Source organism: Odocoileus virginianus, chromosome 20, assembly GCF_023699985.2.
Source record: "Odocoileus virginianus isolate 20LAN1187 ecotype Illinois chromosome 20, Ovbor_1.2, whole genome shotgun sequence".
Lineage (NCBI taxonomy): Eukaryota > Metazoa > Chordata > Mammalia > Artiodactyla > Cervidae > Odocoileus > Odocoileus virginianus.
This window is the reverse complement of record NC_069693.1, coordinates 46,754,564-46,775,231: the sequence shown is the minus strand read 5'-3', so window position 1 is coordinate 46,775,231 and position 20,668 is coordinate 46,754,564. Positions and strand designations below refer to the sequence as shown.

Sequence of the window (20,668 nt, the reverse complement as noted above, 5' to 3'; positions counted from 1 at the left end):
GGGTTGCATTTCCTCCTCCAGGGGATCTTCTCAGCCCAGAGACTGAACCTCATCTCTTGCGTCTCCTGCATTGGCAGGGAGATTCTTTACCACTGCACTACTTATTACATATATACACACACACTATTATACACACACACATGCTATTATATATGAATACAATTATATATACACAGACTATTACATATACACACACTGATATATATTCACACACTGTTTTATGTATATACACACTATTATATATATACATATATACATGACTATGTATATAATACGTATATACACACTTTGAGTTATATCTCAATGAAGTGTTAATACCAAAGCCAGCCCCTCAGACAGTCTGGAGAAGCTGCAGCGTGCACTGAGGTAAGCCCCGGCCCATGGGCAGGTTCCGAGGGAGCCATCCCCGGAACCTGCCCCGACCACAGCCCTCTCAGCTATGGGAGCCGCCTTGCTGGAACCAGGTCACACCGCCGGTTCGGGACGGGCCATGTCCAGTCCAGCGTGTGTGGGGCTGTAGGGCCTCACGGGGTCAGATGAAACCCGTGGGCCCCTGCTGGGGGGAAGCAGGAAGCACGTGGGGCACTTTGAGTATGATTTCAGGGTGCCCTGGTCTCCAGGTCGGGGTGTCTGTGTAGGGGTCGCTCACCGGGTCCCATGCGGCAGACGGACAGAGAAGGATGGGGAGACATGGTGGGGAGCTGGCTCCACTGACGGGATCCCCGCATCCAGAAACCCTGCCTCGGTCCTTCCCCCCCGTGTCCCCAGGTCTCTGGCACCAAGATGGGCCTGGACGACTGGGGCCTCACAGTGGCCCTTGCTGGGTCTGACGCGACCCTGCTGGTTCTCAAAGTGCACACGGGCCTTGGCCAGCCTCCCTCCATCAGGGCAGACGGGACAGCCTCTGAGAGCTGCAGACTTGCCCTGTGCCTTCAGGGGTGCAGGTGGGGGACGCCACACGGGAGCCCGTGGGCTGCAGCCACAGCTTATCAAGATGACACCGATGAGCTCCGTGTTCTTAATTGGTGCCGCGTTACTGGCTTTGCCCCCACGAGCTTCCTGTCCCTCGTCTGTCGTGATGACAAGCACGGGTTCCCGAGGGATCATCCACAGGGCGCCGCTTCTCCACTTCCTCTCCGAGGGGCCCAGGCAGCAGCCACACTGAGGGACGCAGTCTTTCCCTATTGCTTAGAAACCATATGAGGGAAGAACTTCCCCAACACTGCGTTTTTACTCCTAGGCTAATTCTGTCTTGGCGGCCCGCTCCCAGGTGAGGCGGCGGGCTGGCGGGTGGGGGGGATCCTGGAGGCGGCTGCTCCGGGCCCTGCACTCCTGCTCATGTGATGACGTGCATGATCTCTGTGTAAGGCACACCCTGTTTTCTTGTAAACTTGTGTCCTGGTTAGCACAGGGGCAGTCTGAAATAAACAGAACCCCGTGGCTTACAAGGTAGCGAGGGGTCTCCAGGTGGAGCCCATGGAGTGGGTCCCATGGGCGCCAAGGGTGTGTGGCCAGGCTGCTCAGAGCGCTCCGGGGAAGGGAGGAGGCCCCTGGAGGATCAGGCTGTGATCATCTCGGGGGACTGGCTGTTGGGAAGCAGACCCCTGGAGCCAGGACAAGAGGCAGGAAGAAGTGGAACCCAGAGGCAGGTGAGACCCTCCATCTGGGTGACCCAGCCCTGCCCTCAGCGTGTCTCATGCGGACTCAGCTGGGGAGGGACAGGCCTGAGCGCCGGGCCAGAAGCTGTCCCTCTTCAAGTTTCTGGGCCGTACATCAAGCTTGTTTGGAGTCGTGGCCCCTGTGTCCAGCCTGGGGTGTGGGGTCCCCACGCTGGGTCTGTGCCCCCACACAAGGGCAGTGCTATCACCAACTCTGAGTAACTGTGGGGAACCATCACCCTGAGTGCTAGGGGGAGTTGGGCCCCGCCTTCTCTCAGTGCCTGGAGACCACGGCTCCCACCCACTAGGGGAGGTTTTCTCAAGACTCCCTGGGTGTGTCTCCTCCATGTCCACAGGGTTAGCAGCACCAGCCTGTGGAGGCACTGTGGTGCCCGGGACAGGGTCTGGAGGGAAGAAATGCTGGGCTGGGGGCCAGGGGCCAGCAAACCCATCCTGGCCTGTGTCCTGGGAATAGGAGCTGCGCAGCTCTTGGCTCAGCCAGGTTGAGCAAGGCCCCTTCACACAGGGTGGGACAGAGGCTAAGCGGTCGCCTGGGGCAGGTCAGAGCTAATGTGCAGGCAGGCTGCACTCCTTGGGCCCTGGCAGCCTCTCTGTGCCAGGCCGGCAGGTCGCACCCCTTCCTGCTCCAGCACAGCCCACTTTGCGCGCTGGTGGATGTGGCATCAGTTCAGTTCAGCTCAGTTGCTCAGTCATGTCCGGCTCTTTGCGACCCCGTGGACGACAGCATGCCAGGCTTCCCCGCCCATCAGGGAATAGCCACCCCAGAACCCTCGTCTCTGCTCAGGGTCACACTGAGCACCAGCCCACCCCTGGAGGCTGAGACGAGTCAGCCTGGGTCTAGTCTGTGGCCAGGACCTGGGGAGGAGGGGTCCTCAAGCAGGACTGGGCTCGTCCCAGGCCAGGTCCCGCTCTCGAGTGTGGCCTGCCCTGTGCCCGCAGTGGCTGGAGGGCACCAAGACCCTGGAGGGGCTGTCGGGTGAGATGCCCTCCAGTGAGGTGTCAGGCGCCCTGTCCTGGCCCGTCCCATGCCCTCACCACCTTCCTGTCTCTCCCACCCAGGACTTCCCATTCCCGGGCCAAGGCGGAGGCGGCCCTCACCGCGGCCCAGAAGGCCCAGGAGGAGGCGCGCATCGCCCGGATCACTGCCAAAGAGTTCTCCCCTTCCTTCCAGCACCGGGAAAATGGTGAGTCCGTGTGGCCGGGGTCCCCGGATGCCTCCCATGGGCTGTGCCCCAGAGCCCCCTGCCAGCCCATTGCATCCCTCCTGCCTGCCTCTCCCCCAAGACTCCAGTGTGCTCCGTGCCCCACCAGGGCTGTTCTAAAACTCTGTCCCTGCTCTGTCCAACCAGGTGGCTGCCCGCCACGCAGAAACTGTGGCCACTGTGGCCCCTGGCCTGCTCTTCAGTCCACATTTAAACATCAGCGGCCACACATGACCAAGCTGGTGGCCGAGCTGGTCAGTGAAGCTCGGAGATACTCAAGGGGCCCCCACCTGTCCTCTCGGAGTGGGGAATGGATGAAAGGAGTTAGAAGCCCCTCGAGTCAGCCAAGATCCTCCTCCCTCCTCGGGAGCGGTGGGGGGTGACTGGTCCAAGGGTCTGCCAAGGCCGAGGTCTTTCCTAGCAGCCCGCTCCTTACCCTCCTCCCACAGCTCAGGATCACTCCTCTAGACACACGTTTCTGAGAACAACTAGAAGGCTCTTGAGGCGCTGGGGTGGGCTCTTGAGGTCCCATCCTGGAACCACCCTCCGGAGCTCTGCTCTCAGCCCTGCCTTTGGGGCAGCCTAGAGAACCCCAGAACCCAAGATGGGGACACAGGCAGTGGGACTGTCACTTAGGCTCCACGTCCTGCCTTGCGGAAAGTCACCCAGCATGAGATGTTCTGTCCTCAACAGGAACGCATGGGGGTGCAACCTGGGGATGCACTCTCAGGTCAACCCTGCAGCTGGGGGCCACCCCATCATCCTGATCCAGTCACCCTCAAAAGTGCCCACAGATGAGAATGGGTGTCTTCTCGGGGCTTTGAGAACACTGTCCTCCCACTTTCTCTGCCCCGCCTCCCCCACTCCCAGGTGGCAGGCAGTGAGTGCCATCTGGCCCAATCCTGGTCCCCTCCATTCTCAGGCGAGACTGGGCCTGAGCACAGAACACCCGAGTAACCAGCCCACCCTAACCTGTCTTCTCCCTGCCTCAGGGCTAGAGTACCAGCGGCCGAAGCATCAGCTTTCCAGCGACGACATCGAGGTGACCTCCACGGGGACACCCCCGCAGCAGGAGAGCCCCGAGCTGTACCGCAAGGGCACCACCCCCTCGGACCTGACCCCCGACGACAGCCCCCTGCAGAGCTTCCCCGCCAGCCCCACGGCCACCCCACCCCCGGCCCCCGCCGCGAGGAACAAGGTGGCCCACTTCTCCCGGCAGGTCTCGGTGGACGAGGAGCGGGGCGGGGACATCCAGATGCTGCTGGAGGGCCGGGGAGGGGACTACGCCCGCAACAGCTGGGCCGAGGAGAAGGCCGGGGGCTCCCGCGGCATCCGCAGTGGCGCCCTCCGCAGCAGCCAGCCCGCGGATGACTTCCGCATCCGGGGCGCGGGCCACAAGCAGTCCGGCAACCCCAAGCCCCGGGAGCGGCGGACGGAGTCCCCCACCACGTTCTCCTGGACTTCCCACCACCGGGCCGGCAACCCCGGCCCCGGGGGCCCCAAGCTGCTGGAGCTGGACGAGGAGAAGCTGAGCAACTACGAGATGGAGATGAAGCCCCTGCTGAGGATGGACTCGTATGCACAGGACGTGCACCCCCCAAAAAGACGCTACAGCAAGGGGGGCGCCGGCCGGGGCCCCGGGGAGGACCACCGCGCCGACGACCGGGCCTTCGGGGCCCAGAGACTGCGGTCCAAGTCCCAGAACAAAGAGCACGCCAGGCCGGCCCCCTGCACGGAGCCCGCAGTGCAGAGGCTGGAGAGCCTGAGGCTGGGGGACCGGGCAGAGCCGCGGCTGCTGCGCTGGGACTTGACCTTCTCCCCGCCCCAGAGGTCCTCGCCCGTGGCGCTGGAGTCTGACGACGAGAACGGGGACGAGCTCAAGGCCAGCACGGTGAGTGGGCACCAGCCGTCCGCGGCGGGGTCGGGGATGGGGGCTGGGCGGCGAGAGCCTGACCCGGCGCATCCAGCTCTCAGGACCCTCCGCCGCAGGAAGCCCACCTACAGGGATTCCCGAACTGCCTCTGATAGGTCCCCGCGAGGGTTACTCCCCCGGGCCATCTTTCCAGCAAAAGCGCTTGGGTGGTTCTGAAAGCTCCCGCAAGAGAAACGGGCACCCTGGAACACCCCCCCGCCCAACCTTCCTTCAGCTTTCTCGGACCTCTCCCCCTGCTGTCCTCACCTTTAAGGAAAGTTCTGTGTCCTGGAGGGAAACCCAGAGGCCAGACAGAGCAGGCGGGACACACGCATGTCCGCTCCCACGTGGGTGAGATGGACACAGTGCCTCGGGCTGGTGGGATCAGATAGGCGAGGCAGGCTGTGACCCAGGTTCCTGGGGCCCTGTGGGGGGTGGGGTGCCTCCTGCTCAGCTGTGAGGTCCACGTTGTCTCGTGCACGCCCCCCCCCCCACGGAGGGCAGGCGGTTTGGAGGAGAGGACAGAGGCCTGAGCCAGACTGAGTGCTGGGGCTCTTGCACCCCGAGGGACACCCCCCAGGTCCCTTGCTCCCCCCACCGCTGGCTCGCTCCCACCTGGAAGCAGACGCCCCCTGCTTCCTCGACCGCATGACGGCAGGCAGGACCCATGAAACCTCTCCGACCACAGCCCAGCGGCTGACGGACGCCCCATGTGACCAGCCCTTGGGGCCCCTCGCAGCGTGCTCAGCCCCCAGCAGCCACTGTGAGCCTGGAGGGCTGGTCCTGAGACGTGCCCGCCCTCTCTGAACTCAGGCGGTCCTCGCGGACCGAACGCCCAGCTCTCTTCCAGAAACTCGCATGGTGTGTGTGCACATGCACACGGTTAGTTTAGGAAGCCGAGCATCGGGCAGGGTGGGAGATGCAGGAAGGGCTCTATATTTAGCCCCCTGAACCACGCTCCTGCTTTAAAACCTCTTAAAGCGCGTCTTGGGTGCTTTAAGACAAAGCTACTTACAGGAGCGCCACCAGTGCCGAACCCCTCCATGGAAAGGCTTCCCACAGCGACCTGGGGTGGCCGGGGCAGCCGCTCTGTTCTCCCTGTACAGCCCTGGGGCCTGCAGAGGCTTGAGGATGAAGGGCCCCGGGAGGGAAGGGCCAAGGTCTGCGTGCCCCGGTGGGCTTCCTGCCCCAGGACTGCACAGGGCGCTCCCGTGGCTGCACACCGCCAGCTCAGGGAGAGGACTGAGAGAGCTCCGCCCTCCCTGGGTTGGGGCCACGCTTGGGTAGAGGGGCCGCTTCTGAAGACTGGTTGTGCAGAGCTGGAGGCAACGACACCGCAGGCCAGGGGGCGGCTGTGTTCAGAGACCCGGGGCGGGAGATGTGCAGACCTGAAGGGCTTCAGAGTCCAGACTTGGACGCTCATGGGAGCCTCTGACCGGTTCCTAAGCGATCCATGTCCATTTCCCCCCACCCAGCCCCCTGGGAACCCCTAGTCTGGCTCAGGAGGAGGGGCACGCCACAGGCTCACCTCACCTTTTCGCCTTCTGTTTCAGGGCTCGGCGCCGATCCTGGTTGCCATGGTGATCTTGCTAAACATCGGAGTTGCCATTTTGTTTATTAACTTTTTCATCTGAGGAGATTGTCACTTTCGCAAAAAAACAGTTGGGGTACAAACGGGGGACGTTTCAAAGCGAAACAACAAAAGGGAAGGCTCGTCGCTCGGACACCCAATGACAACTTCCGAGTCTTTTCACAGAACCACACGATTGGGTATTACTCACAGTTTGCCTTTTTTTCTGGGTAATGTTTTTTGGATTTTAGCCACAGTTCCTTGCTTGTATAACACTATGCTGTGTGGCATGGCAGAAGGAGGCCAGCACGCCGACCCTCCAGCTTGACGTGGAAAGAAAAGGGATCCCGGCAAGTTCGCGGCAAAAAAAAAAAAAATCAAACCGTCGCTGTCATCACACTTCATCTGGGATGTGGAGGGGGCAGCCTGGGCGGAGGATCAGTGGTCCAGCTGTGGGGGGCGGGGCGGGGGCCAGCGGCTGGGGATGGCCGCACATGGGGAGTCCGGTAACCCTACGTTCCTGTTCTGGACGAGCGTGTGACAGGCGTGGGCATCCCCCTGGGCCTTGTTCCATCTCAGACCTCTGCTGTACACCCCGGGGGGCGCCCGTGAAGCCATCACACCCTGGCCCCTGGCGCTGCCCCATGGCCCTCTAGAGGCCGCCTCCCCACACCGTCTTACAGCAAAGTCCTTATTTTTCTGTCTCTCCCTCCCCCACCAACCCAGGCCCCCAGGGCTGCTGCACAGTGGGCTTCCAGGGGACTGGCAGTGGGGGCAGGGGAGGGGGCACATTGTGGTTGGGGGCCGGGGGGAGACCTCACGGGGACAGCCTGTCGTCGGGCCGGGCCCCAGCACGTGGCGTTGGTGCACTGCGGGCGCAAGTGCCTGTCCAGGCTCCTGCCGAGGTCCACAGCCTGGTCGGCCCCACACCACGTGGTCCTCTCTGGCTGTCTCTGAGCCCGTGGTCTCCACCTCGTCCTGTGCCTGCCTCCACTGCCCCGGCAGACCCGCATTTTCCTCCTAAATGCCTCACACGCACTCAGGGGCTGGTCGGGTCCCAAGACAGGAATGTGGTCACAACCCAGGGGGGGCTTGACAGCTCCTGAGCAGTCATGACATATCCACCTCCAGAATATGCAACGTACTTGTTTCAGCCCCACAAGACCAGGTTCTGGTGTGTCTGCCGCCAGCGCTGTCCACTGTCCAAACTAAACACCAAGGTCCCAGACCGTCTGGGTGCCCGCCCGGCGGGCGCGTGCGTGGACACGTGTGTGGGGCCCGCGCTCAGCCTGGGGGGGCCCGGGGCTCGGCGCCCGTGGGCTCTGCTTGCTCTGCTTTTGTTCAGCTGTCTCTCTGCTACGTTTCGAGCAGATTTCTTTACTACACTGCACTGGATTGCTATATTTTTAACCAGAAATAAACTAAAGATTAGAGCATGTTCCAGTTAAATTCAGTTCTATTTTTTTTTTTTTTCTGTTACAGACTCACCCCCTGTTCCTTTTCCCAGTTGGGTTGAGTTTGGGGGTCTTCTTTGGGGGAGTGGGGGACACAAGAGAGGGAGGGAGGATCTGCAGAAGATACATTTCTGATGCTGTTACTTTCTAAAGGGATGTTCCATGTTTTTGTACATCTTTGGTTCTTTTTTTTTTTTACTACCGCGTGGTTGCCGCAGCCCTGGAGAGAACCAAATAAACATGCCTGCTCCTCGCAGCTCTGCGCGTCTGTCCGTGCTGGGTGTGTCCTGTGATTCCGTCTGCAACACTTGGTAAAGGTCAGAGACCTCTGGTACCTTCTGGGCACTGCAGGACCCAGATGGTACCCACACAGGCAGGGCACATACTCATTCACACGCAAACATCCTGAGCCACCTGCAAAACAGTGGCAGCACAAACGTCCATCATTCAAGGCAGGGGTCTCACCAGGGGCAGGCTGGTGTCCTACCCCGCGTCCATCTGCTGGCAGCACCCCTGAAAAGCGAAGCAGCACCCGCCTGGACTGCTGCCATTTCCCTGCACCCAGGGAATCCCAAGTGGGTTCCACCCAGACCATCACACCCTGGGGCCGATGGGCTCCACAAGCTAGTTTCTAACTGGTTTCCAGACGGTGGTCAAAGACTGGACTGCCCCGCAGGCTGGCCGGCCTACCTGTCAGCACCCCGGGTTTCCCAACAAGCACGTCCACAGGCTCCCTCAGGGCCAGGCCGGCTGACCCACCACTGCCGGGCACATCCCTGGTGGACATGCGGGACGGGGAAGAACGAGTGGAGCGGCGGCCCCAGTAGTGCAGAGCGCTGGCAGGCTTTAATTAACCCCAAAGCAGCCTCGCGAGAGGCGTCTTGTCCCCTGACAGCTGCTTCCGAGCTCGAGATGTGAAAACCAGGGCGGAGAAACCGAGACCTGGGCTGCTCGGCTGGGCCTTGGAGAGTGGGGCCGGGCTGTCCCCAGGCTGGGAGCTGCACCTGCACCCAGACAACTGACAGGGAAGATGGGGTCCATGCAGAAGAGCTCAGCGTGGCTGCAGGAACACAAGTGGGCCTGCTTCCCTGCTGGACGACCTCTGTAGGGGCTGTGTGGGAGCTAAGGGCACTCTCCACTTTCCCACCTTCACGAAGCCCACGACTCCCCCAGGTAGTGTGCAGAGCATAGGGCGGGCGCCCAGACTCCTGCACGGCCTGGTGAACGTACCCCAGCGTGCTGGCCTGCTCATCAAACGGCTCCCTTTCATTTCTAGAGCCCCACTTTGGACAGTAAGTCATATGGCCACCCCACTTAAAAACCCAAGAGCCCCAGGGAGAGGTCCAGGTAACAAGCCCAGGACGTGGCGGACTTGTTGAAGGAGACGAATGTTGGGGAGAGTGAAACAAGCTGTCTCTGTCTTTCACCCTTTTTTAGTTTGAGTTTTCCTGACCCAGCAGCAGGACCGGCCCTGCAGGTCCCCCGGGCCCCTTGGGCGAAGGCCATCTCCTCTGGGTGAAGCTCAGCTCAGCCCACAGGGCTCGCCTCCAACTCTTCCTGCTTTTCTCTCAGAAACTTGACGTAACGGTACCTTCCACACATCACAACCCCTCTGCCCACAGCTACACATGGTCAACTCACGACACCCAGGTAGGACTGTCCTGGTGTCGTGAGTCTTGTGGGGGATAAGGGTTTTCCACCAGGCAGTTTGGTAAGAGGAGGAGCCCAGACAAGGGCGGAGTGACGGGCAGCCAGGCTCAGGCTGGTTGGTCTTGCTCTGCCCAGAGCTGCCCACGTCAGGAACCCGGCAGGAAGCAAGACCGAGAAACCACAGGCCCCAGTTACCAACCATGTCTCTGACTCAGAAAGGAAGAGCGCAGCTGCCTTTGTAAAACCAGAGACAAAGATGTACTTGCACCACGTGTCCATGAGTCTGGGAACACGACCTCTGGGACAGACTGTGCCCCGGCAGTGGGGGTGTGAGGGTGTGGGCACACACACACTGGGGCGCTGGCCACCCCAGGGAGCGGCGGGACAGAGACAGCCAGGCCAGGCAGGGGGGCCAGCAAGAGGGCCCCACGAGGGCGACGGAAGCAGGCGCCACACTGACTGTCCCCTGAAGGGGAGCCCCCACTCCATCCAGGGGATCCCTCTCCACCCAAGGGAGCCCCCACTCCATCCAGGGGATCCCTCTCCACCCAAGGGAGCCCCCTCTCCATCCAGGGGAACACTCTCCACCCAGGGAAGCCCCCTTTCTATCCTGGGGAGCCCCCACTCCATCCTGGGGAGCCAGTGAGACAAAGGGGTGAGCCCATCCAAAGGCGGGGAGAGGAGGTGGGCTCACTAGCCAGTCAACACAGCACAGAGCAGGCAGGAGGCCCACGGAGGGCCCGGGCAACCCTGACATGGCAGACACTCCAGGAGACCCCAGGCCAGGCCCGACGGCACAGCGAGCAGACCACCCACCGACAGGCACTTTATTTTCCAAAGAACCAAGAAAACTGTACAGCAAGCGGTGGGAGGCTTCCAGCACTTTTTAGACAGGAATGAGACGGCTGACCGCGCAGTCAGGCAGAGCTGGACACCTGCTTGTGCCAAGGGGAAGCCCTGTGAGCCCTGCATCCCACCAGGCGCTGCACCGTGGGCATGGCTCACCCTCGCCCTAGTCCAGTCCCGACCTGCCAGCGGCCCAGCCGGACGTGCAGCACAGGAGAGGGGCAGCGGCCTCAGGCCAGATCAGTTTATTTTGAGCTGCAGGGGACTGCACCTCCCTCGGTCCAACTTCCGTCCGCAGTGCGCTCAGGCCGAGCCGTCGTAGAAGGCCTGGGCCAGGGCCTGGGCGGCCCGCAGCACCCTCCTCTCCGGGGCGCCAGGCCCGATGTCGTCCCGCGCACACCTCAGCCAGTGCTGCTCCGTCCTGGGCAGGTAGTCTGCAAACAGCTCGCCTGGTGCCACCGAGGGGTGCTCCTCTTTGGTGGGGAAGCAGAGAGAAACATGTTCAGTGAGGAAGGGGCCCACGTCCTGCGGAGCGAGCGTGTGAGCACCCCACTTCCATGGAGGACTGCACGAGGAAAGAGCACAGGCCCCGCTCACAGCAGGTGCTCACACACCTTCCACACAGTGAGACACACACGCCAGCTGCCTGCCTCGGGGGCATGTCTACACAGCAAAGTGAAAGAAGTGAAAGACAGTGTTAGTCACTCAGTCGTGTGCGACTCTGTGCGACCCCGTGGACTGTAGTCCACCAGGCTCCTCTGTCCATGGGAGTCTCCAGGCAAGAATACTGGGCTGGGTAGCCATTTCCTTCTCCAGGGCATCTTCCCAACCCAGCGATCGGACCCGGGTCTCCTGCATTACAGGCAGATTCTTAACCATCTAAGCCACACAGCAAAGTAAGCTTTAACAAAGACTTAGTAAACTTTAAAATCTTGTTACCAAAAAAAAAAGGAGGGGAGCTGTGAGCTTGGGGGAGCTGGCCCCTCCCCCTCCTCCCAATGTGCCCCCCACCCCCCGGCACTCACCCCCACCCTCCTCGCTGCTGTCCTCCTCCTCCTCCTCCTCCTCCTCCTCGGCCCCCTCTCCGCCGCCCTCGGCACCCTCAGTCTCCTCGCTGTCCTCGTCCGAGTCGGTCTCCTCCAGCCACTCCTGAGATTCTTTAAGCAAAGGGGAAAATCAGTGTCAGCACGGCTGCCCCGAGGACGCCACCGTCTGCCTAAACACCGGGACGTGAGTGCAGGGCCCACCCAGCATGTCTGGGGCTCAAGGCCAACACCTCATCCCTGCGTCTCCCGGTAGGGCTGGGCCGAGGCTGTGCTCCCGAGACAGGAGGGTCTCACACTCAGCCACTCAGAGCCTCTCCCCACACGTGTGGATCTGAAGGTATCTCAGCCTCAGCCCAGGACTGAGCAGTGATCACGTCCATGCAGCCTGCCTGTGGTGTGACGGGGCGGTGGGGACCAGGGTCCACTCCGGGCACACAGGGCCCCTCGGGGAGGCAGGCATCCAGTCCACACTGCCTGGGGCGGGTCCAGGGTCACGAGTGGTGTTTGGGTGAGCCTACACCCTTCCCCTGGCCTGTAGGCACTCTCTGTGGGTGTGGGGTGGACGGCGCTCCCCCTCACCTGGGTCCATCTCTACCAAGACTGTCCACTCCTCCATCTTATGGAGGTCCAGGCAGTAGAGGTCACTGAGGGTCACCTGGCGGTCGCCGGCCTCAAACATGCCACCGTAGAGGTAGAGGCGCCCGTGCTTCACGGCCAGCATGGCGTTGGAGCGAGGGCTGGGCTCCACCGGGGCGACACCTGCCTCCTCGGGGCTGTCGTCGTCATCCGACTCCAGCTGTCCCACCGCTCCCGGGGCAGCGAGCACCTGTTTGATGGTGACCACGGTCCCGTCCTCTGAGACCACCTCCCTGACTACCTCCAGGGGCTCCTGGGCACTGGGCCCCTTCACTTCCTGCTTGTCGGCGCCCCCGGGCTCCGCCTTTCTGCCCCGCCTACGCCTCCTCTTCTCCGCCTTGGGCCCCTGCAGACAGAGAGCAGGCAGCACAATGAGGCGAGCGCCCGAGTGTCAGAGGACCCCTGTCCACCGCCGGGCTCACCCAGGGCCACACGCCCGCCGGTGTGACCTCTCGGAGGAACGAGCCACAGACAGCGCTCACGCCGTCCGACCCGTCAGAGGTGCCAGGGCACTTCGTCCGGAGCCAGTCTTCCCCACAGGGTGCACTGCCCCCACTTTGGGCCCTAGGGCCCTGTTTCTGAGGCCCCCGACCTGACGCACCCCAGGGAGCTGAGCCCCAGGACAGCAGCCCCTGAGCCGCTCCCAGCCTGTGCTGGCAGCAAGGGCAGGGGCGACCCAGTCCCCGCCTTCAGTGACGGTGAAATGGTGACGATGGCTCCACAGAGCCCCACAGACACGGGGACAGGGGCGGCCCTGAGGTGAGGGAGGTGTCGCAGGTCCGGGGCCCACGCTACCTTCAGCTGCCCTGCGAACCAGCGGTTCCTGACAGGGTCATAGAAGTGCAGGTCGTTGAGGAAGTCCCCCTCCAGGCTCTCCTCCTCCTCCTCATCACACACCCCTCCGAAGAGCAGCGTCTGATGGTTTGGGGCCACAGCCACTGAGAATCCGGATCTCGGTGTGGGCTTGGCTCCAGAAGGGTTAATCCGTGTCCACGACCACTTGTCTGCCAAGAAGAGGAGGTGGGGACCCATGGACCCACAGGAGGGCGCAGCCGTGGTCTGTGCTGGGCCAGCCACCCCGGAGGTCATGCATCCTCCTCGAGGGCCAGTCTACGCAGAGGTCACCCGTCCACACAGCCTCCCGACATTCGCCTGGGGTACTGAGCAGTGGTGCTGTGAAGGCAGGCGTGAAAAGGAGGCTGGCCCGCTGCCGCCCCCCCCCCCCCCCTCGCTGCACACCACGCCCTAGGGCGGGCCAGCACTGCAGTCCTTCCCTCTGGGCGGGCACTGCATTTGCACAATAACCCTCAAGAGGGGGTTGGGCGTGGAACGTGAGGGAGTCTCCCCAGCAGATTTTAGAAAAGGACAGGGATGTTTTTCTGTAATGAAGCGACCCACAGCAAGCATCCCCTGGAGGCACGACCCCAGTTGCATGCATTAGCAGGCCATTAAGATCACTCTTGACAACCAGCGGCTCAGTGTTTAAATAAGAGAGTTTCAGCGTGCCTCGCATGGGGGGGGGTACTCCCCCAACTCTGAAAGGGCTAGGGTTCCACTGCCTAGAACACAGTCCACTTTCAAGTGCAGGTTCGCTGACAGGTGAAAGGGGCTCTAGACTTTGGCTCCACGTCCCCATCACCTCTGCACCAGAGAAACGCCTTGTACAGAAAGAACGTCACAGCAGGAAAGAGGACAGGTCCCTGCCCAGCAGGCCTCTGGTCCCGCAGAGACGTGCGTCCCAGGGCCAAGGGGCAGCCCAGGACGAGACAGGCCCCGTCCTGTTAAGCCTCTCCCACCACTGGCACCATGCCAGCTAACCGCCTCCCCCACAACTCCCTTGTTTTTTGAGAAAAGCCAGTATAAAGCACTGTTACAGCAATAATAAAACTTAAACTCATATGTAGTGCAGGGGATGGCAGTAGGGTCGGGGAGGAGGTAGTGATTTCTCTCACCAAATCACTAGTTTTTGAGCTTTAAAAAATGGAAAATGGGAAGACACCTAAATGACTACTGACAGAAGAAATGGATGAAGATGCAACACATACATACACACAATGGAATATTAGTCATTAAAAAAAATGAAATAATGCCATCTGTAGCAACATGTATGGGCCTAGAGATGATCATACTGAGTGAGATAAATATCACACGGTATAGTTTATGTGTGGAATCTAAAAATGAATACAAATGAACTTACTCACAGAACAGAAACAGACTCACAGACATAGAAATAAATTTAGGATTACCAAAGGGGAAGGTGTGGAGAGATAAATTAGGAGTATGAGATTAACAGACACACGCCACTATGTGTAAAATCAACAGAGACCTACTGTGGAGCACAAGACCTCAGTCAGTATTTTACAACCTGTAAAGAAAAACCGTCTGAAAAGCAACAGATATACTTAGATATAACTGAATCACTCGGCTGAGTACTTGACACTAACACAGCATTGAACATTAACTATACTGCAATTAACAAAAAAGAACAGTGGTGACTTCAACCCCACCATAAGCCTTCCAGGAGTCTACGTCCTAACACTGAGCATGAAGAAATGAGCTGACACAGGCACCGTGGGTGGACCAACACCACCAGGGTTTTTAACTCAGTGCATCCTCGGTGCCCCGGAGGGGATGTGGGAGCTGTTCGCAGGCGTCCACTGGCCTGCCCGCAGGCGAGGGGGCACGTGCAGGGGCTCCCCGCCAGCCCCAAACCCTCTGCCTGCCTTTCCGCCAACACACAGCCGCCCACGTGGCTTGTCCCTGGCACAGCACACATACCTTCTCTCCCCTCCTCAGCCTTCAGCAAGAACATGTCGGAGTGCTGGGTGCCTCTGTCCACATCTTTCCTGACTCTCTGCAAAAGGAACAGGGAGCCGTGAGAAGAACACGTGCCATACCATGCCATGCATGGCCCCTCAAGCTCGTGGTCCCGGTTCCTGTGGAGGAGACACAGGAGACTTCACTCAGATCAGCTTCAAAATCTGAAACAGGACAGGTTCCCTCCAAGCCCCCCAGAGCCCTCTGCTCAGGGCCATACCTGCGGCCGAGAGGCGAGCCCTGCTCAGGGTGGATGGGCTGGCGCAGGGACCTCTCCAGTCATCACATGGCCCTCCTCCACCTTCACCCCATGTGCCCTCCATCCCCATCACCTCCGAATATCGGGACTCAAGCTTTGGTCCAAGGACCAGATGAAACTCTGTGCAGACGCCAGCATACCCGCCCGAAAGCTTTGCTGAGCTTCTCAGCAGCGCCGCCGGCCTCACACCAGGCTCACGGCCTGGGCAGGCAGACACTGTGGCTCTCTGGAGCACACCCAGTGTGCACACTGCACCTCCCCCTCAGGGCACAGGCGTCTGGACGGCGACCTGGCAGTACAACTCTCCTGGGGGGCTCCAGCTGCTGGGGGCAGCAGCTTTTACTTCCAGGTCTTTGTCCTTCAAACTCCCGATTTTTAATAAACTCTTAACTCCAGACTATTTTTATGTTTACAGAAAACCTGAGCAGCTGGTACGGAGTTTCCATATGCCCTGCACTGTTCCCCTTCCTGTTGACCCCCTGCCTTCATGGGTGTGTGTGCACCATCAGTGAGCCATACCTGAGCCAATGGCTCACTCACACTCCTGTTCCCCCCAAAATCCTTCTCCTGTCCCAGGGCCCACTAGGCTGTCGTGGATCCTTTGGCCTCCTGGGCCATGAAGACTGCTCAGACTGGCTTGTTTCTGGTAACCCTGCCGTTAAGGAGTGCTGGTCATGTGTCCTGTAGAGCGCCCTCCACTGGGACCTGTCCGACACTGTTCTCATGACTGGACAGGCTATGGGTTCCGGGTGGGGTCTCAGAGGTCAAGTGCCCTTCCATCCCACCCTCCCAAGGGTGCATGCTGTCACCATGACCGCCATCGCAGACGTGGACCTGGGTCAGCTGGCTGAGGTGTTCATCGGATTTCTCTGTGGTCCAGTTACCGCCCCCACCCCAACTTCCCAGCCTGTCCTTGTGGGAAGAGCATCCCTGTGTGCAGCCCCTTGTCATGCTCCACCTCCTGGAGGGTGGAGGGTCTGCCCTGGGCTGGAACAGTGCACAGGGCATCTGCCTCTCCTCCCCGTGTACTGAATTTATTCAGTCACTGGCTTGTGATCACATGCACCCGTGCACCGTTGGGTCTCCTCTGGACTACAGTCTGATACCACTTGACTCATCCCACTGCTCACATGCTTCCAGCTCTGGCCCCTGGGGACTCTCGAGGGCAGGTCATGAGCCCCTGATGCGCCCCACTGGTGCAGGTTTCTTGGGTTTCCTGGGCCCCGGCACTGTTCACACACTTCCTGCCCTAGTTCTGGAATCAGCCACTTCCCCACAGAACCCTGTGACTTCATTGGACAGTCCTAGAATCCCAAGTCTGGGTGCGAGGCCTTATCACTGGGCAGTATGGTTTTGTTCTCTCAGCTGACGTGCGCAAATTCATCTTGTCTTGTTTACTAATGAGTTCGTGTTGTTTACCGTAAGGGGGAAAGCTATCTTCCTTTTGGAAAACAAAACAATCCACCTGTCTGTGACTGGACTGTGGCCTGAGCATCCTAGAACCAAGGACGAGACCGGGACCCTGCCTCCTCTTTCGTCTGCGGGGACTCTCACAGTCAGGCGGCCAGCCTATGCACACCACAGTCCCCGAGACAGTCCTCCCGTCCTGCAGGCTGACCAGGAAGTGGCTGCCACTCCCAGGCCCACCCTCCAGGCCAACGCCCTGCACTCACAGGAGCTAAGCCCACACTGAGGCCTCACCCGCGGGGACACTTAAGGGAAGTTGGCACCGCAGACGGATCACTAGAAACCAATCACAGCGCCAGTGCAGCCCTTCCCTCTCCTCCCGTCGTCCTCCCGCACCTGTGGTATCCGTGGTGTTGCTCTATCTTTCCTAGACCAATAAGCGGAGCGGGTCTACCTGGCCGTCATGTGTAAATACACCCCCTGTGGCCTATAAGCCAGAGCCCCTCCCAAGCAGACGCTCTGCCAGCCGGGTCTATGGCTTCCACAGAGCAGCCAGGGTGCAAGGATGCTACAGCTGTCGGGGCTCCTCCCGAAGTGTGCAACGCCCCCATTCCACCCCTGATCCACATGGGGGTGACTGGAGGCCACCGTGCGCTGGCTTCTCCTGTGGTGGCCTGTGCGGTCCTTCCAGGTGACACGCAGCACGCTGGCACGACACTCAGCTGTGCTGGAAGAGGACATGGGGTGGGCCTGACTCCTAGGGGCTGTGGCGTGTCCACCCAGGGTCTCAGCTCTCCTTCTGGGTGAGCAGACGTTAACTCCACAGAGTGGTGACTAGGGCGTGCACTTCACACAGGATTCCTTCCTCTGCTCACACGGACATCTGAGAGACATGTGCCAAGCGTGACAGCGCTAAGCTGTCACAGCACAACCATCAGGGACCCCAGAGCCCAGGACAGCCTGTACACACACCCCACACCCTCCTGCCTGGACCACGAGCTCTGGACATGTGTCCTGAGTCTCCTACTGCCCCAGGCTCACACTCAGAGCCGAGCCCTTCAACTGTCAGCAGGAGACAGCCCTGGCCAGGCTCCCGACTTTGGTGCACCTGGTCCCAGCAGGGGACGCGCTCTGGCGCTCCAAGGGCAGCACTGCAGTGGACCAGACTCCCGGCCACTCTTAAGAAAGGACTCCAACAGCACTGGGGGAGGACTGGAGCGGGGGCGTGGGAGCACCAAGATGAGGGGGACAGAGCTGCCAGGGAGGGGCCAAGGGCCCCCATGTCACTCCTGGCCTGAGCGCTGACACAGCAGCAGCCTGACAGCGGAGCAGGAGGCCTGGTCAGCATGGGGGGACACCAAGGGAGGCCAAGGGCACGATGGGCCGCCTCGCAGCAGGTGGACGGACAGCCCTACTGTGTGTGCTGGAGGCGCCCTCTGGACAGGCCAGGACGCACTGCAATAAACCTGCCAGGACTGCTTCTTGGCTCTGTGTCCGGAAGAGTGAGGCACATGGGGCCTTCCTCCGCCTGCCAGCATGACCGCCAGCCAGAAGCCGCCCTCAGCACCTTGGCAACAAGAGGTCAGTCTTTATCACCACTTATCACTGGTTCTGCTAGTCTGACAACGGCAGGAATTTTTCAGAACTGGGGGTGATGATGGCTGAGGTCCCCAGATGGACTGTTTGTGGAACATGGAAGCCACCACGAGATCTATCCTCATGAGCTAAGGGCTTGGTGGTACAGGCTGCCTCACTGGATGCTGCCCAGCTCAGCCAGACACCCCGGGCTGGGTGGTGACCTGGGCAGGAGGAGCCACGTGCTGCTCCTGTGACTAGTGTCCCCACCCAGACCAACCACACCATCACATCCACGTCTTTCATCAATTCTGGTAAACCACCATGAGGGCAAACAGACCAGCTTCTCACTCCATCCAATGCCAAGGCCTGGCGTCAGTCGCCTCTGAATCGTAGTGCTAGGACTGCCCCCTTGCTGTGCAGCTGTCAAAGACCAGCAGTGGGGAAAGAGGGCCTTGATTAAAACAGGGTCAGCCTAATGCAGCTTGCTGTTCGTCATCCTGTTTGGCTCTGCGGAGCATCTGCTGTGATTAAGAGGCAACTCTGGCCACAGCCCATGTCTCTCACGTCTGGACAAGGCCCGGGCAGGTCACAACTGTCCGTTTTCTTTTCCAGAGCAAGGGATGACCACTGGCTGAGTCGGGGTGGCGCAGGGCAGGAGGAGGAGAAAGGGCCACCTTGTGGCACGTGGGTGAGAACACAGCAAGGCTATACAGAACCTCAGTGCGTTCACAGGAGTGGACAACACACCTCTGTCCATGTCTCATCTAAATAACAGAAAAGACCGTTCACGTTAAACTAACATGCAATCTTATTTGAGGTTCTCATCATCGGCAAGACTGAAAGCACAGCAGACAGAAGTCCCCTGCATCCCTCACGTCTTACCTGTTTTGAGTAGCCACCATAGATGATGATGCTGCCCTGAGGGGTGACGGTCATCTGGCAGCCCGACCGGGGTGTGGGCCCAGTCCCGGATGGGGACAGCTTGCTCCATGTAAAAGTGTCCAGGTTGAAGGCATACACATCATTGTAATAGATGTAATCTCTGTTGTAATACAAGAACAAAAACAAAGAGGCAGCAACATGAAAATGTGAACTTCGTTTAAAATAGAGGTACCTTTCCTACACATTGTGCTTTCTGAGGCATTCCAAAAGGCACGGTGGTCCTGCTCACTCCACACTCCTGGACTTCAGAGGCAAAGTGCTCAAAACTCAGATGGGGTCTTGAGAAGGGAGAGTATGGGGAAGGGTGGGTCTGCCCAAGTCACACACAGGGGGAATGGTGTCCTGAGGGAAGGTCAGAGGCAGCCACAGGCAAGGGGCTCAGGTCAGAGTCACATGATGAGAGAGCTGGGCCTGCTTCCGCAGGAAGGACGCACGGACACGTGGAAGGAACAAGCAGCTTCACCCCTTAGACATGATTCCTGTCACTCCTGCTGCACTCGGGTCACCCAGGCCTCGGGCCCTGCGCCCACATGCAGGCCACTGTGGCCCTGGGAGACCCATCCACAGCAGGGCATTGGGAATAGGACAGGGGCACATGTGAACTCTCTGACCGGCACCCACCACCAAATGCACCCTTCCGTGGGAGCAAGGCTTTCAGTAGGTGAACTAAGGAAGCTGGGGGCTCAGTTCTTAAAAGACCATCACATTCCACTGTTTTCTCAGATTTCACATGGCAGATATCTAGCAGAAAAATTCTGCATGTAGGATAAATAAAAACTGTATTTGGGTTCTGAAGGTTGAACTAATTTGTTTGATACAGATGGTGACCACACAGATTATCTCTTCGAGAAACTTTAAATTTTTTCTGTACTCTTGAAATACTTCATAAACAGTCATTTTAACAATTATGAAGAATCCCACAACAGGGACAGCAGAGCAGTAAGCCAACCTCAGGGCCCGCCTGTGCGACTGCCCAAGCAACGTGCCCGTGCTATCAGCCCTGGTTTAAGGTATGGGCGGCGTCCTCCACGTGTGTTCCAAGCGGATCTTCCCGTAGAGAGGCTGCCTCCTTACTGTGCCAGGAAAGAGGACCCTCCTGTTGGTACTGACCTTGTACTCTCGTGGAAGCCACCAAAAAGTATCAGCTGTCTCTTCCAGGCCACCATCCGATGTCCACTCCGGCCTGAAGGACCACCTGGTGACCTAAATTGAAAAAACACAAAAAACAGGTGCTTGGCAGGCGGAGGAGGAGGACCTGGAGCTCGTGAGCTCCCACAAACACATCAAAGCACGTCTACACGTGGAACGACTCAAACAGAGCATCCACTAAGTGCCAGGCAGAAGACCTCAGGCTTTCAAAAACGTGAGAAAACCTCCACGTAACCAGGCAGGAGAAAAGAAAAAAGCAAACAAACTAAACGGATGTGAAAAGGGACCCACAACCGTGGAGGGGCTGAGGAGGGGGAGAGGCTCTGCACCCGAGGCAGGCCCCTCACCGACGGGGAGACCAGCCTGGACATAGGAGGGGCTTTGGAGCCTCAGAGAAGAGCACAGGACCCAGCAAGCAGAAGGCACAACAGGTGACCTGCACGGCAGGGGGACCGCCACCCTGCACGGCAGGGGGACCGCCACCCTGCACGGCCCAGCCTCAGACGCGTGTCCACAGGTGT

At 59.9% G+C, this 20,668-nt stretch overlaps 2 protein-coding genes across 4 annotated transcripts in view; one reads left to right on the top strand and one right to left on the bottom strand.

Annotated features, from left to right (window-relative positions):
• Window positions 1-8,073, top strand: part of JPH3 (junctophilin 3) — a 77,861-nt gene extending 69,788 nt beyond the window's left edge. Inside the window, exons 3-5 of the mRNA XM_020890177.2 lie at window positions 2,739-2,863; window positions 3,874-4,772; window positions 6,347-8,073. Coding sequence (XP_020745836.2) covers window positions 2,739-2,863; window positions 3,874-4,772; window positions 6,347-6,427 — 1,105 coding nt within the window. The 3' untranslated portion in view covers window positions 6,428-8,073. The remainder of the gene's footprint in view (window positions 1-2,738; window positions 2,864-3,873; window positions 4,773-6,346) is intronic.
• A 2,200-nt stretch (window positions 8,074-10,273) lies between these two features.
• KLHDC4 (kelch domain containing 4) overlaps window positions 10,274-20,668 on the bottom strand; it is a 31,996-nt gene continuing 21,601 nt past the window's right edge. For all 3 annotated transcript variants that reach the window (XM_020890174.2, XM_020890175.2, XM_070451423.1), the window contains 7 exons: window positions 20,109-20,201; window positions 18,939-19,098; window positions 14,774-14,849; window positions 12,791-12,999; window positions 11,939-12,341; window positions 11,339-11,470; window positions 10,274-10,786 (listed from right to left, as the gene is read on the bottom strand). In XM_020890174.2, the coding sequence (XP_020745833.2) occupies window positions 10,617-10,786; window positions 11,339-11,470; window positions 11,939-12,341; window positions 12,791-12,999; window positions 14,774-14,849; window positions 18,939-19,098; window positions 20,109-20,201 (1,243 nt within the window). In that variant the 3' untranslated portion in view covers window positions 10,274-10,616. The remainder of the gene's footprint in view (window positions 10,787-11,338; window positions 11,471-11,938; window positions 12,342-12,790; window positions 13,000-14,773; window positions 14,850-18,938; window positions 19,099-20,108; window positions 20,202-20,668) is intronic.